Below are 16,201 nucleotides of genomic sequence, written 5' to 3'. Positions count from 1 at the left end.
TGGGTGGGAAGGGAGGGATAAGGGTGGGAAAAAAGAAAAGGGGGCATTACGATTAGCATGTATAGTGGGGGGGGGCACGGGGAGGGCTGCGCAACACAGAGAAGACAAGTAGTGATTTTACAGCATCATACTATGTTGATGGACAGTGACTGTGAATGGGGTTGTGGGGGGGACTTGGTGAAGGGGGAGCCTAGTAAACATAATGTCCTTCATGTAATTGTAGATTAATGATACCAAAATAAAACTAATTACAAAAAAAAGTTTCCTAGCTCTTAAAGTGAGTCACAAAGAAGAAACAGTATCTCTGCGCTTCTGAGTGTTGTGGTGTGCAACTGCTTCAGTTTTCTGGCAGGAAGTCGTCTAAGCTAAAGGCAGGGCAGGAGAATGCAGAAAAGCAGACCTCACTGTGCTTGGACTTCTCTACCTTTGTACTTGATAAGAAATAAGTTAAGAAATCACATTATTTAAGTTACTTTGACTTGGGTTAGGATTCTTTTACTTACAGCCAAAGATATCTTATATGATAGATAACTGAATGAAAGAGAAGGGACTTTTCTTGATCTAACATCCTAATAATGTTTTGGAAGGAAAGTACTATGAAGTATGTAGAGATTAAAGAGATGCTGACAAAAGTGTCTATCAACAGATGAATGGATAAAGAAGATGTGGTACATATACACAATGGAAAGAAAGCCATAAAAAAGAAAGAACTCTTGCCATTTACAACGACATGAATGGACCTAGAGGGTATTTTGCTAAGTGAAATAAGCCAGGCAGAGAAAGACAAATACCATATTGAGGGAGGGCAGGAAAACGGAACAAGGGTCAAGCCATATATATTATAAAATCTGCTTAGCCTGTAAAAAAGGCCCATCTTATTCTTTAACTTAGTCTATAGGCTTTTCTTCCTCTTCTTCCAGTCCCCTACTCAATTTAGTAACTTTGTAACCAGGACAGGAGATAGACCTCTGAAGTGTAAATGAACCTATGTGGACAAAGAATGCCAAGATCTGGGTCAACACAGTCACCTAAATAACCCTATTTTGAAGACAAAACTTCAAAGGAATTATGAATCACTTGTATACATCATGCCTTATATTGACCCCTACCAAAAGGCCCTATAAAACCCCAAACCACAAAATCTTAAGTATGTCTCTTCTCTGAGGCTGCCCACACCCCTCTTTCTTCAAGTGTGTACTTTTTGCCTTAAATAAAAACCTCTTACTGCTACTGCATTTTGTCTCTGCACTCTTCCAGCAGTTAAGTGTCTGTTACTTTATTTCATTCCATTTTCTACACTTACACACAAGTCTTTACTCTCTGTCCTACTTCAGACAAGTAAGGAGGGGCTACTGAGATATTTGATTTTGGGCTTACAAGTTCCCATCACCTGGGTGACCCAGACAGGACTGCAGCGGTATGATCATGCTCTTTAGTAGCCTGCCTGAAAATCCCCTTTCTTTGCCTTTGGGAAGTTCTCAGAATATAATCTCACTCCTTCCAGTGCTCTGCAGCATCCCCAAATCCTGGGGTGGGAGGGGCTTAGTTTCCGCGATGTGCAGATTCAAGCAGACACCGGATGCCAGGTGACCCTGGCTTTAGGAGTTGGCAAGGGATTTGCCCTATGCCGAGCAGGAGTTCAATGAGTTTCCCTTTCCTCCCTCTGCTCTTTCTTGCTGTCTGCTGCCTGCAAAGCAGCTGCCATTCCCTGCTGGTCTCACTTTAATGAATTCCTTCCTTACCTACACTCGTCCAACCAGCTTGAGAATTCTTTCTCTTTCAGAGTCAAGAACCCTCCCCCTTCCAGGTTGAGGTTTCACCTGGTGCACAGGGAGAGACCTCACCAGGTGCAGCTGCCCAGCAACAAAATGATTTCACTTATATATGGAATCTAAAAACAAAACAAAACAAATGAAAAAAAACACAAAAATAGACTAATAGAAGTGACTGTTGGTTACTATGCAGAGGGGTTGGGGAGGATGTAATAGGTGAAGGGGATAAAGAAGCACTAAGTGTCAATCACAGTATAAATTAGTCACAGGGATGAAAGTACAGTATGGAAAATGTAGTCAGTAATGCTTGGGGTGAGCATGTAATAATGTAGATAACTGTCAAAGCACTATGTTGCATACTTGAAACCAACATAGTATTATAGATCAACTATACTTCAATTTAAAAAATAATAAAAAAAATAAAGAGATGCAGACACAATGTAGTCAGAGATCAGCATCTACAACAGTCCTCAACTGACTGGGAACAGACAAGTATTCAGCAGAAAGGGCCACTTTTAAGACAAGAAAGAGAAAAGGAAAAACTAAACAAAACCAGCCCAAACACAAATGAACAAAATCAGTAAAGAGAAGTCCATGTATAAACACATTATTTGCTCTCATTTTTTAAAATTCTTCTATTAAGCCCAAATCTGTTTTCTTGTTACCATTTCATTCTTCACTTTGGGGGAACAAGAACATTTTTAACTTCAATAAAGTTGAAGTGAATAAAGTTACTCTACATAGATACTATGACTCGATTTTCCAGTTTCAAAAGTAAGATTAATAAAACTGGCCTACTTCTTTGGGGTGACATGAGGAAAAATTTAATTAACCATCATGAGAGCTTCTAAAATTTAAATGCCACATAATAATGCTATAATATCACCTCAAACCAACTACCAGTAACCATTAAAAAAATTACAAGAATGGATTAGCACAGTGATGGTTCTTTCTCAGTTTGCTATTTTTAGGCACTAGCAATGTTCAACTTTATACTCTTTTATAGACACTAATATGGCAAATAAACATGAACCTGTGAGTGTGGTGATTTTAATGCCTTACATTCCTGATTTTTCCATAGCCTGTTCTAATGATGTGGTTTCCTCAAAGGATTATATTTACCCAAAGTTGGACTTCAAGGTATCAGGAGTAGGAAAAACCTGTTATAAACAATTGAGTTGACGTACAAAATAGGTGTTAAAATTGAGCAGTCACCAAACGTGGCTTTCAGTTCAAGAGTCATAAAGTAATTAAGTATTTTCAATGATGTGTTTAAGAGAAAACTATTCAATATACATGACAAAATATAAAATCATAGTCTACAGCCATTTCCTTCCCCCCAAAAATCTGCATTCCTGAGTCAGGTTGGACAATCCACACAGGAATATGCCAGGAGGAAACGGGAACTGCAGCGTCCTAGGATGGTGCTTGAGAGATTCATGCAACCAGGGTGACTAAGTGACAATACACATCACATTCAAAAAATTATGCTCCTGCTTCTCACTACTTTTCACCTTATAAACCACCCTCGACCTACAATGAGCTAGACCAGAAATATAGAACCTGAGACTGGACGTCCCCAGTCACTGAAACGTCCCAAAAGTTTCAAGACCATATTCTCAGAGAAAAATGCCACCTGGTAGTTAAGGCTCCAGTGTTTTCCTTTGTGACTTCATCAGGTAAGCAAATGTCAGCTACTTTATATTCTCTTTTCCCTCTCTTTCTTCTATCTTATATTCATCAAGCAATAGCCACACATGTAAGCATTTATTTCTTCAAATGCTTTTTGATGAAAATTACAGGAGACCACTCACTGTTCCTTGAGTGCTGGCTTCTAATGCTGGCTTTTATGCAACCCATCTTTTTTAAGGGTTATCTTTTTCATCTTTTTGCCAATTCTGTTGCCAACACTTTCACATAAGGAGAGTGACAGAGCTATGCTATACAGATAAATATTGACAAAGAAAGAGAAAGGGAATATGAAACAGCACACTGGGGAAATTCACACATGACAGCAGTACTCAATGCCCTGATCAGCAAGTCCAAAAGATGAACCAGGTGACAGAAATTCTGTTGGTGAAAGTATAAATTGTTTCTATTTTTCTGGAAGGCAATATGGCAATATTCTAGGATTTTTCATGGTCTTTGATTCAGCAAGTCCAATTCTAACAATTTGTTTTGAGGGAAAAATCATGGGATTACTCAAATTTAGCAACAAAGTTGTTTGTTTGAAGGTTTTTAAGCAAATATCAAAATATGTAATAAATAACTGTTCAAAACAAGGAAATGGGTTAAATTTATATGGTACAACCATGAATTGTAATACTATGCATGTATTACAAAGAATGTTGTAAGAGACTGTTTAATACACTGACCTAAAACATAGAAGACGTTTCATAAATATTTATTGAAAACATGAATAATATTGGGTCTCATTCATGAATAGGAAGAACAATGGATATGTGTAGAAGTATTATTTCATTTTTATAAACAACATGCATTTGAAATATATAAAATGTTACTGGAACATATCCTGAGTGTTCAGAACTTAGGTTAACTTTTAGTTTCTTCTTTTTGTTTGCCTCAATTTTTAAAAACTTTTCTCTGATAAATGTAATTATTTCTGTATTAAGAAAAAAATATATATAAGGAAAAATCCATAGGCTACTATATAGTTATCTTGAAAGTTGCTAATAAGTAGGGTAAATTGAAATAATTTAGATGAAAAATATGAAACTATGGGTTTTGGCAATGTACATACAGAGGGATACACTGTGGATTTTAAACAGCATTCAGATTCAGAGCTCATGAAATAGGATAATTGTGAATCAACATTTAAAATTTAATATCTCTATCAAACAATAAAGTAAAAATTACTTTTTATCAATAGCTTTTGCCACTTATTTGCTTAAGATCATAGCTAAATGGAGCATGAGACAATTACGTCTAATCTATATGATTAATTCATCCAAATGTTAGGAAATTAGAGCCACAATCTCATCTGAGTCTAAAACAAACAATTAAACTTGTCCTCATGTTACTAATGAAACACTGCCCAAATAGAATCTCAGTAGCTTCCCAAACTCATGAATAAAGAAATAGGTTCAATTGAAGTCATATTTTTTTTAAGAACATTTTGGTAAAAGAGAACATCTCATAGAGCTGTGCTGGCCAAGATAGTAGCCGTGTGGCTGTTCAGCACTGGAAATGTGGCTAGTCTAAACCAAGATGAGCTGTTAGCGTCAAATGCAGACCAGATTTCAAAGATTTTGTATGAAAAAACTAATATATCTCATTAATAATTTTAAAATATTTATTATACATTGAAATTATATTTTAGAACTACTGAGTTAAATAAAACATTAATCAAATAAATTTTATCTTTAAACATTTTTTACTATGGCTACTTAAAAATTTTAAATTTTATATCTGGCTCGTATCATACATCTATTAAACAACACTAATCTATTAGTCAACCCAACTGACCAACATACTGGCACACGTAAATGCTTGAAGTGCTGTGGTATAAGGGAAAAAGCTGTTTATTCAGACAGGCAGAAGAAACGCATTCATTCTTACTCAGCTACCTAGTAGCTCAGAAACTGGGGAAATTGCTCACTTTCCACTGAGCTGCAGTTTCTTCATATGTAAAATAGAGCTTTTTCAATAGGGTGTATTGAGGATTAAAATGACATGTACTTGTCATGTCAGGTAATAGGTACTCATTAAGTACCAATGGTCTCCTCTTTACCCTTTTCACATTTTAAGTTAGATTTTTAAAAATCTGTATTTTGCTTTACAAAATAGAGCACCTATACCAACATAATTTGTAATTAACCCCTGGGGATAACTATTGTTACTGTTTATTTGGGTGGATAACCTTCTAGTCTTTTTTTCTGTGGCTGTATAGATATAAATGTAGCACTTACAGTGGGAAAGAAGAAAAGTGAATCCATATTAGACAAACCTTGCTGGCTACTCAGTCATTTTGAAGAGTTTGCTGTCACTAAAGAAGTACATACTGATATTGAACCGCCCCTGGAGCCAACTATTTATTTCACTTCTATAATTATTTCCTTTAAGATTATTTCTAAAGAAACAAAGATTATTTACATTTATAAAGATTTTTTTATGACATTGTCAGTTACCTTCCAGAAATGTTCATTTACCAATCATGAATAAAAATGTCCATTTATTTTATATTTTTAACCTTGGATAAATCTCTTTTATGTTCTACCATTTTATAGGTGAAAATCTGAGTGTTCCTAAAATTTGCTTTGCTTTGGTAAGTAGAGAGGTTTCTGTAAATCTGTCATTTGCATCTAGAATCACCACCTGGGGTTCCACGGATCCTGTCCCCGCTGCATCTCTTCACCCGGCAGCATGTGCGTCCTATGCTCTGCACCCCACCTGTTACTCTAGCACATAATCATCCGTACTTATTCCTCCACTTGTGTTCTAAATGTCATTACTGGATTGTTCTCATCAGCATCAAACATACTGATATTTCTCCTATTTTATGACAAAACAGAACAATAACAACGAAACAAGAAAAGTCTGGCCCTGCTTTCTTGCTTCCCCCTTGCAAAATAACTTCAAAGAGCTGTCTGTAACTCACTGTTTGAATTCTCTCCTCCCATTTACTCAGAGTCAACCTAATTGGGCATCTGTCCCCACGTCTTCAATAAAATGGTCACCAATGACTTCCATTTAGAGCCCACAGTCTATTATCAGTCCTATTTGACCTGACTTAGCAGCCTTTCTTCAGAGGGCCACCCCTCCTCGGCTCCCACAGCTGACCACTCCCCCTTCACTTGCCTTCCAGGACAGCACACTCTCTTGGTTTTCTCTGTATTCCCCAGACCTTTCCTCAGTGCCTTTCTGTGAGTTGGCCCTCTTCTCACTGCCGCACACCCTACGGATCAGTCTTTTGTCTTCTTTGTCTCCGCGCTCTCTCTTTTGGTGCGTCCCACCCAGTTCATGCTGTCATCTCACAGGCATCTCCAGCTCAGACCTCTCTCCTGAACTCCAAACTCACATAACTGACTGCCTTCGGAAAATCTGTACTTGGATATCCAATAACCTCTCCAACACAGCACTTTAAACATGAAGACCTGATCTTCCCCACAGCCAAACCTTGCTTGGCTAGTCTTCCCCATCTCAGCTGACGGTAATGCACTCCATCTTCCTGGTTGCTCAACCCCCAGTCTTCCAACTATTCTTCTGTTACTCTCTTTTTTTTTCACAATGCATACTGTATGTTGTTTTCTTTGCTTAAATGTATGCACCCTACCCTGTGGAGACTGTTCTGTGTGAGTAAATGTAAGTTTGGTTCTATTTATATTTTTATACCCACCAATCTCACTAAATTATCTTATTACTTGTACAGATTTTTCTGGGAATGCCTTGGATTTTCCAAATTAAAGCGCATTATCTGCAGGAAAATTTTACCTATTTCTTTCTATGTTTTATAATTATAATACCTGTCCTTTGCCTAATTTTGTTGTCTAGTATTTACAGAATTACATGAAATAATGGTGGTTGCGATGCTTGTCACTTATAAAAGTGCTTATATTGTTTTCCCAGTAATTTTTGAAGGTTCTTTATACTTCATAATTGTAAAAAGTATTCATCTGTTAGGTTTAACATTCGTATATTTTTAAAGAATAGATGCTGAAAATTCTGATGGCATTTTAGCATGCATGAAGATAAGCCACAGTGAATCTCCTCAGTTTCATTATTGTAATGGGATGTGATGGCTCCTCATTGCAAATATTTCATTCAGGACTTTTGTAGCAATAGGGATAAGTGAAAATGGGCTATAGTTTTCATTTCTGTGCAATATTTTTCAAGTTTTTCTATCACTGCTATGCCTGCTTCATAAACATAACTTAGAAGATTTCCTCTTTCTATACTCTGGAACAGTTAAATAGCAATGAAATTATTTATTCTTTTTAATTTATTTTTTTAATTATCAAACTTTATTGGTTAGAGTAGTCTTAGGTGCACAACAAATTTGGGCAGAAAGTACAGAGTTCCCATATGTCCCCACACATGTGTAACTTCCCAGCACTATCAACATTCCACCCCAGAGGGGTGCATTTGTTACAATCAGTGAACCTACACTGACATGTCATCATCCAAATTACACAGTTACATTATATTCGCTCTTGGTGTTGTAAATTCTATGGGTTTGGACAAATACATGACATCTATCCACCAATATAGCATCATACAGACAGTTACACCATCCTCCAAGTCACCTGTGCTCTGCCTGTCCACCCCTACCTCCTCTAACCCCTGACAACCAATGATCTTTTTACCGTCTTCGTAGTTTTGCTTTTTCCAGAATGTTACAGAATTGAACTCATACAGTATGTAGCCTTTTCAGATTAGCTCTTCTGTTTTATAATTTGTATTTAAATTTCTTCCTTGGCTTTTCAGGGCTTGAGAGCTCATTTATTTAATGTTGAATAATATTGCACTGTGTGAATATACCAGTTTATTTGTCTGTACACTTAGTGAAGGACACCTTGGTTGCTTCTAATTTTTGGTAGTAATTAATTAAAGCTCCTATAAACATTCATGTGCAGGTTTTTTTGTGGACATATGTTTTCAACTTCTTTGGGTAAATACCAAAGAGTGCAGTTGCTGAAGCCTGAATGTGTTTGCCTAGATGTATTTTTTTTTTGTATTTATCTTTCTTGTGTTCTCTGAGCTTACTTGATCTGTGGTTTGCTGTCTGACATTAATTTGCTTAAATTTTAAGTCTCTGTTACTTCATGTATTTATTGTTCTACTTTCCCCCTTCTTGTCTTCCTATTATACATATGTCACACCTTTTGTAGTTGTCCCATAGTTCTTGATATTATTTTGTTTTGTTTTTTCTCTTTGTTTTTCAGTTTTGGAAGTTTCCATTGTCATATACTCAAGGCACAGAGGCTCTTCCCTCATTCAGTCTACTGATAGACCCACAGAAGGCATTCTTTATTTCTGGTAGAGTGTGTTTGACCTCTAACTTTTCTTTTTGTTTATTTCTTAGAATTCCTACCCTTTACTACCATTATCCATCTGTTCTTACATGTTATCTAATTTTTTCACTAAAGCCCTTAGCATATTAATAATTTTAAAAAATTCCTGGTCTGGTAATTCCAACATTCCTGCCATAACTGACTATGGCTTTGATGCTTGCTCAGTCTCTTCAAATTGTTGTTTTTTGCCTTCTAGTATGTCTTGTAATTTTTGTTGTTGTTCAAAGGTAGGCATGTGTTGGGTAAAAGGAACTGGGTTAAGGAGGCCTTTAGTAATGTAGGGGGAAGTTGGTGGGGGAGGAGAGGCATCTATAGCCCTATGACTACTAGGTGATCTCAGTCTGTGGTAGCCTCTGCGCCTGAACAGGGAAAAATTTCACCAATCCTCAGTTTTCTTTCCCCCTTATGTGAGACAGGGTGGGTGGAGAGGGCTGGAGTTGGGTATTTTCCTGACCTCATGTAAGCTAGGCTCTGATGAAACACCAGCCTGATGAAACACCAGCCATTTAGGACCTAATAAAATAGTTTCTCCTGAGGTCAGCCCTTATTAAGAATAGAATACTCTGGAATACTTCAAAATGGTTCCCTTCCCTCTCTCTAGAGGAGGAGGACTTTTTCTTCAGACATTACCTGTGAGTACCTGGTAGAACTTCTGGAGGTAAAATTCACAGAAGTGTGAGATGTCCTCTGTGACTAAGGTTACATAGAGTTTCTAACTCAAAGTTGTCCACATTGAGCTTCCAGCAATTTGTCAAGTATGGTCCAGTTTTCCTACTTCAACACTGGCGTCCACTGAGGTTTCTTCTCAGGTAAGTTGTGATTCTCTGTTATCACCTGTATCTCCAATTTGGGGGGCACCAGCTTACCCTGTGATCTTACTTATCTGATGTATCTAAGAAGAGCTGTTGATTTTTCAGTTTGCTCAGCTTTTTACTTGTCAGAGCCAAGTGGCAAATTCTAAGCTCCTTTCGCTTTGTTCTGTAAACTGCAAGTCTCTATCAATTCTTTAGAGATTTAACTTGCCTGAAAAACCATCCAGTTAAATTATTTTAACGTTTATGTTATTGCATTTATTTAAACTTTTTATTTATGATTTTCACTGCAGGTAACATATTTTAAAAGCCCTTCCCCACTCCAAGATTAGTTAACATTTGCTTTTATTTTCATCTAATTTATGACTCTTCTCTTCTTCACATTTTAATGCACCTGGGGTTTATTGAGTCATATGGAATAAGGAAGAGACCTAACTTTGTTTTCCAATTGCCTTTTATTTAGTTCTCTCTTATAAATAAGCCAATCTTTCATCCACAGTTTTGAAATTTCCCCTTAATAACAAATTACATTATTATAATTTTGTTTCTGCACTTCTATTTTGGTCCAGTGATCAGCAACATATTCCACATACATATGAATATATGTTTATATTTTGCTCTGCAAGTTTCATCTCCTCCCCCCACCCCCCACCCCCCACCCCCCCACACACAGAGTTATTCATTTTTAATTTTTGGCTGATTTTACAAGCTTAATCTTCCGAATAACTTTTGGAATAATTTTTAACAATTCTTCAATTGCAGTTGTATTAAACTGACAGATTAATTTCATGAGTCATGGATATTTTGAAATCAAATTAACTATTGTATAAAGCTTGGGATGTTTTTAATTGCAAGCAACTAAAAACCAAACTCACACTGGCTTAAGACATTAATGTGGACTGAATGCCCTTGAAAATTCAGCGGTGAAGTTGGCTGCCCACACAGTTCAAACAGGGCACCAGGTCACTTTCCCCCTGATTAGCTGGACTCTTTCCTTACCTTGGGCGCTGTCTCCTTCATTCACACAATGGCTGCCGGCGGCAACCTCTGCTATGTACTTCCTGGTACATCCACAGAGAAGCAAAGGCACGACCCCTCACAAGTATCCAACAAAAGTTCTGAGCTTTGCACCGATTTGGACGCCCCTGAGCCAGTCACTGTGGCCTGGGACAGTGACGTTACCACTTGCTACCCGTTCCCAACCAGGGTCTCCCTTTGGATCTGGAGATGGAGTCATTCTGACCCAAATCAGCAAGCTGCCACAAAATACGGGGAATTAACATACACGTTGGGATGAGCTGTGGTGCCCACTGCCTTTAGCCCAATGAAAACAGCTCATAATTTAAGGATGTCTCCCAGATAGCTCACCTTTTTATGCTATAGCAGTACACATTTATTTAAAATATGCACACACTCACTTGTACAGGTGTGCATACATGTACCGATCTATGTGAATTCTCACAAGACCTAATATCTAGAACTAAAAGGGGAAATGGTTATATTAAAATAAAGGCAGATACTGGCAAATTGAAAGTCCAATTAATATTACAGGTGAACTTAGAATTCATTGTGCTAGCTGTCAGAGCACATTTACATGCCTTGTTACCACCAGCGACAGGTTGCTGAGGCCCACCACCTCAGTATATACTCAAAATAGCCCACGTATTCTATTTCTCCTCAATGAAACTACTCCTGAAACCTCATTCTGGTTTATTGATGCTTCATCATTCACCAGCAGCTTTTTTATAAAATAGCCTTTTCAGTTGACACTTGCATGTAATTTTCATCCAGTCAGGACACATGTATATATGTTGCTTCCCCAAAATATTTCAAGCATTCTCAGAGGCAAAGACATATTCTAATGTAGTCTGTTGAAACCCCTCCCAAGGCATTTAGCAGAGACCACTTATATTAAGGATTACCCAATATATTCATCAAGTAAAACGTATCATTAATTATGTAAAATTTACTCTGGATAATTATATGTGGCAAGCAAACTATTCAATTAGAATTTATGAGCCTATATTCCTCCCAAGCCGATTCCTAGTGCTCCCACAGCATGCCTTCCACTCTCACCTTCATGTTTTCACCTTTAATTCAACTCAGTTGAACAATCATTTATTTAAAGGCTGGTAGGTGCCAGGATGTGATAGGTACTAAGGATATAAATATTTAATAAATTACCTTGTCTTCAAGGGGTTTACACTCTCCATTTATATCCCTTCTCAGACTGTCCGCTTTACCCCCTTTCTGCCTTATTCTCATCCTACCCATTCTTCAAACTCCCTAGTGAATTTTACTTCCTCCATCAAGCCTTCCTAAGCTGTTTTTTCCTCAGTGTTTCTTCCCTCTTGTTGAAATCTTTTTCATGTGATATATAGTCATGTAATTCTCTGCTCAGTCATCAGCAATGACAATGGAGCTGTGAATCTCAACTTTTTCTGAGTGCTACAGGGTTGCACAAAGGAAGAGCAGAAATTGAGTTCAGATTAAAAGGAAGGTAAGAACATGGGCTATGAAGGATAGGTCTTAGTGGAAGGGAGGCATTATAGGCTGCTAAGGCAAACTCCATGTTTAGGAGCTGCTAATGTAGAAACACCAGTCTCAGCCAGCTTGCCCAGGGAGGATGAGATGTCATCTGGAGGGGAAGATCATGGGACCGCCAACCTGCTTTAAAAGGACAGCTTTACCCTTCTTCACAGCCACAGTCAGTCTGATTATAATGCACAGCCCTCCACATTTACCCCACCTCCTCCCCCAACCAAAAAAACTCTCCCTCTTACTTGGTTAGTTCTAAAATCTCTTTAACAAGGTTGGGATGGGGAGGCGAGACAGGATGTTTATTTTCCTATTAGAGACTTAAACTAAGTGTGTGGTTGACTTAACACTGCACTATGACTGAGTTTCAGTTAAAGTGTAATTAGTTATTCAATCAACACATATAAATGATATATTATTAATTTTCTTCTCAACTTTATTGCAAGGTAGGAAGGACAAAAGGAAGGCAGAGAGGCAGGGAGAGAAGGAGCTCTTAGACCAAATGGTGTCTGCCCAGGAGGAACATGTGACCATCCCCCTAGAGATGTAAGAAAGCCGCTTTCAGTCAGGGAAGACTCAGATGTCACCTAGGAGCCTCTCCAAGTGTATGGAAAGACAAATAGAAACCATAACTAAAGAGTTTGGATCAAGAAGCCACTGAAACAAAGAACTCTTACTTGGTAGGATTTAAGGTTTTCCTTGCTGTTGTTCTTTCTTTCTTTTTTTCTTAACATTAGTAATATCATATAAAGGAGTTTCATTTACAGGTAATTCATCAAGAAATGTAAGAAATATAAATATTTGTCATATTTATGTTCTTCCATTTCAAAGTAAGAGCCCTTAGTTCTCTTTAATTTACTATGCATCCCTCAATTGTTTTCTTTTTAAATCTATATTCTTTGGAGAAAATCTTGAGCTCAATATAATAGAATAAAAAGCATGTTTTCCTACAAAATGTTCCCCAGAAACTTAATATACAGAACAGCACATGAGGTAAACTATTGATCTGACCCACAGTGATATTTCTGGGTTTGCTCATTAAGTGCATTGTAATACAGAATTCATGCTAGAGAAGATGACTGTGCCAAACTGAATTCTAAGTCAGTTAATATTATATTTGTTATTCAGAAAAGGATTGTCACTTTTGGGATATAACCAAAAGTACATTTTCTTAAAAAATTTAACATTAAAAAAAATTTACCGAATATATTTTGTGTTCACCAAAGGGCAAAATCACACAGAATTACAAGTAACATAATTCCATGGGTACATTTTCTATTGTAATAAATTATTAGCACTGATTTGTAAATTTCTACTGAAAAGGAACTTCACATCTTAAAATGAAAATTCATAGTTACTGAAAAATCATGCTTGAAAAGTATTTCTCACCAGCACAGTAATGAGCTCAAGGAGAAGAATATTTTTTATCATGTTTCAACTTCATAAAAATCCTTAAAACCATTATTTCAGGGAAATTATTTTAGAGGAAAAAAACCCTCATTCAACAAATAGTCAACCTAAACACTTACTGATTCCAATCACACAGTAACTGAAAAAAGTAAATCGGAAGCATGATAATCCCCAATGAAGACAAAAATTTAGTGGTAAAAACCTATATAATTCAAGTAGTTTTATCTTATTACCTGTATATGTCTTCTAACTGCAAATCAAAATCTTGAAGTTTCTTTTGATATTTCTCTGTAAAGTTGCAGAACTCATTAAGGACTGAAGATTTCAAATCGAGGTATGGGCATTCCAAAGTTTCTAATTCTATGGGCAGTTCACTAAGCAGGTTACTCCTTTCTTCTGAAGAATGATCTAGTATCTGAAAAAAAATTATGTATTTGTTTTAAATAAAACATAACAACATAAATGACAAATTGATAAACAAATTGCAACCTGCAGCACACTTACTTTCATACTCCAGTCTGAAATACTATTTTCTAATTTCTGTTGCTCCAGGCTAAGTCTTTCAAAGATAGCTTTCAATTGTTTCTTCACAAAGTCAACCTATAAAATGTAGATAAGAGAAAGTCCCTTTGAGGACCTCTGGAAGAGGGGCCAAAAGATGCCACAGCCAGGCAGTGCTTATCAGAGGGGGCTCCAGACACACAGCCACAGGATGGGTTTAGGAAGTACGGTGGTGTCATAGCCACTTGGCACCCACATTTGGATTTTGTTTGTGTTAAGGCAAGGAGCTTACCATATCGTCTCTGCTTCAGTCACTACTTCTTTCCCTTGTATCCTTGCCTCTAATCCCCAGCTGGGCATGGGATTTTTAATGTTTTTAAAAAATTATTACTTATGAAAGCAATATAACAACAGTACAGAATATTGAAAAGTAGAGTAAAAAAAAAATCACCTAAAAGCCTTCATCTAGTACAACTATGATCATGGATCTTATGCTCTAGTAAGGGGAGGTAGTCAATAAACTAATAAAAAGTAGATAAGGAAGTGTCAGGAGGAGGTTAAGTGATGTAAACACAGAGTGAGGTAACAGGGAATGACTGCAGCTTCTCTCATGTGGGTGACCAGCCAGCCTAAGACTTAAGTGACGGAAAGTGCCAACAGTGGAACAGAGGAAAGAGCCAGGGTAAAGGCCCTGAGACAGGAAGGGGCTGCCTGTGTCGGTGTGACAAGGTCTAGGAGCAGAGGGGCCGTGTCCAGTGGGAGATGAGACTGAAGAAGCAGAGAGGGGCTGGATGGAGAGCAAGGGATTATAGGCCAGTGGGCTCCCTGAGGGGACTTGCCAGGAGGGGTGACTTGATCCACCCGAACTGAAGGTGGTATCCCAGAATGCACTGGGAAGAGGGGCGACAAGAAAGCAGGGAGACCACTTATGAGGCCACTGTAACATGCCAGGTGAGAAATGAGCATGCTTTGACAGATTCAGGGATATGCTTAGGATATTGAATAGACAAAATGTGCTATGTCTTCCATTTAAGTACACAAGGCACATATATTTGTTTCTTATCTCAAACTGTTCCAGTTGCAACAAAAATGAGAGATGACATTACTTAAAATAAAAATAATATACTGACCTCTTCCAGTACTTGCACTGAGTTAAACTCAACATGTGAGTGTGAATGCTGTGAAATGTGATACTGTCTGTATTTTAGATCTGCTCTCAATTGCTGGATAGGATTTATCACATTTTTAAGATATGTGCCCCATTGTTCTGATAACTCTTGTTCTATGGTGAAACAAAATTAAATCAAGGTAACACATTACTATTTTAAGTTTCTTCAAGAACAAGTCATGTGAGTGCAGATTTATTTTTGGATTCCTTTAGAAGAAAACAAACACCAGTTAATATTAAAAGGACATGAAGCAAGTGGCCCACTTTCATCTTCAAAACAAAACTCCCCTCTAAATACAGTACCAAGAGAAACTCACCAAAATTCATAAGGTGAGGAAGACATTCACTTCCAATGTTCTCTTCACTGAGAAGGGATTTTATTTCTGATTCCATTTTACATCTGAAATAGACATCACCTCCATCAGTTTTTTATAATCATAAACATCTAGGATTGAAAAATAACTAGTAATAGAAATGTAACCTAATGCGGTTTCATTTCCCTGCTTGTTTATTCAGATCATACACTAAATTCCTACCATGGATTGGGTACTTGCCAGACCCTGAGACAGAAAGAAGAGGCAGTGAACACTCAGGCCGAAGTAACAGCATGAGCAAAGGCAAGTACGTAGCACATCCCAGCACTGCCTCACGTGGAGACCACTCAGGGCATTGCAAAGCCCCTGCGGGATGTCAAGTTGCCCTGGCCTGCTCAGCAGATCTGTGTTTCAGGAAAATTCCCAAGGCAGGAAGATGTAGGATGGGCTAGAAGGAGAGGCGATCAATAAAAATGGAAAATGAAGAGGGGATCAGGTAAACCTGGGCCAACAAGGAGTTTATTTTGGAAGTTAAGAGATGATGAGGTCCTGAACTAGGGAAATGGGAATAAAAGTACATTTTATCTTTAGACATGAATAAAAGTAACAAATCTTAATGATCTTTTACTATGAGATATAGTCATTTTTTAGACTG

General features: G+C 37.5%; 1 protein-coding gene across 2 annotated transcripts in view; it reads right to left on the bottom strand.

Moving 5' to 3' along the window:
* The window catches only part of CCDC148 (coiled-coil domain containing 148), a 231,698-nt gene that overhangs the window by 132,757 nt on the left and 82,740 nt on the right, over window positions 1-16,201 (bottom strand). For both annotated transcript variants that reach the window (XM_057505559.1, XM_057505560.1), the window contains exons 5-8: window positions 15,550-15,632; window positions 15,195-15,346; window positions 14,068-14,163; window positions 13,797-13,978 (exon numbers count right to left, since the gene is read on the bottom strand). In XM_057505559.1, coding sequence (XP_057361542.1) covers window positions 13,797-13,978; window positions 14,068-14,163; window positions 15,195-15,346; window positions 15,550-15,632 — 513 coding nt within the window. The remainder of the gene's footprint in view (window positions 1-13,796; window positions 13,979-14,067; window positions 14,164-15,194; window positions 15,347-15,549; window positions 15,633-16,201) is intronic.

The sequence above is a fragment of the Manis pentadactyla genome, chromosome 8, assembly GCF_030020395.1.
Source record: "Manis pentadactyla isolate mManPen7 chromosome 8, mManPen7.hap1, whole genome shotgun sequence".
Classification (NCBI taxonomy): Eukaryota; Metazoa; Chordata; class Mammalia; order Pholidota; family Manidae; genus Manis; species Manis pentadactyla.
This window is presented reverse-complemented; position numbering and strand designations above follow the sequence as displayed.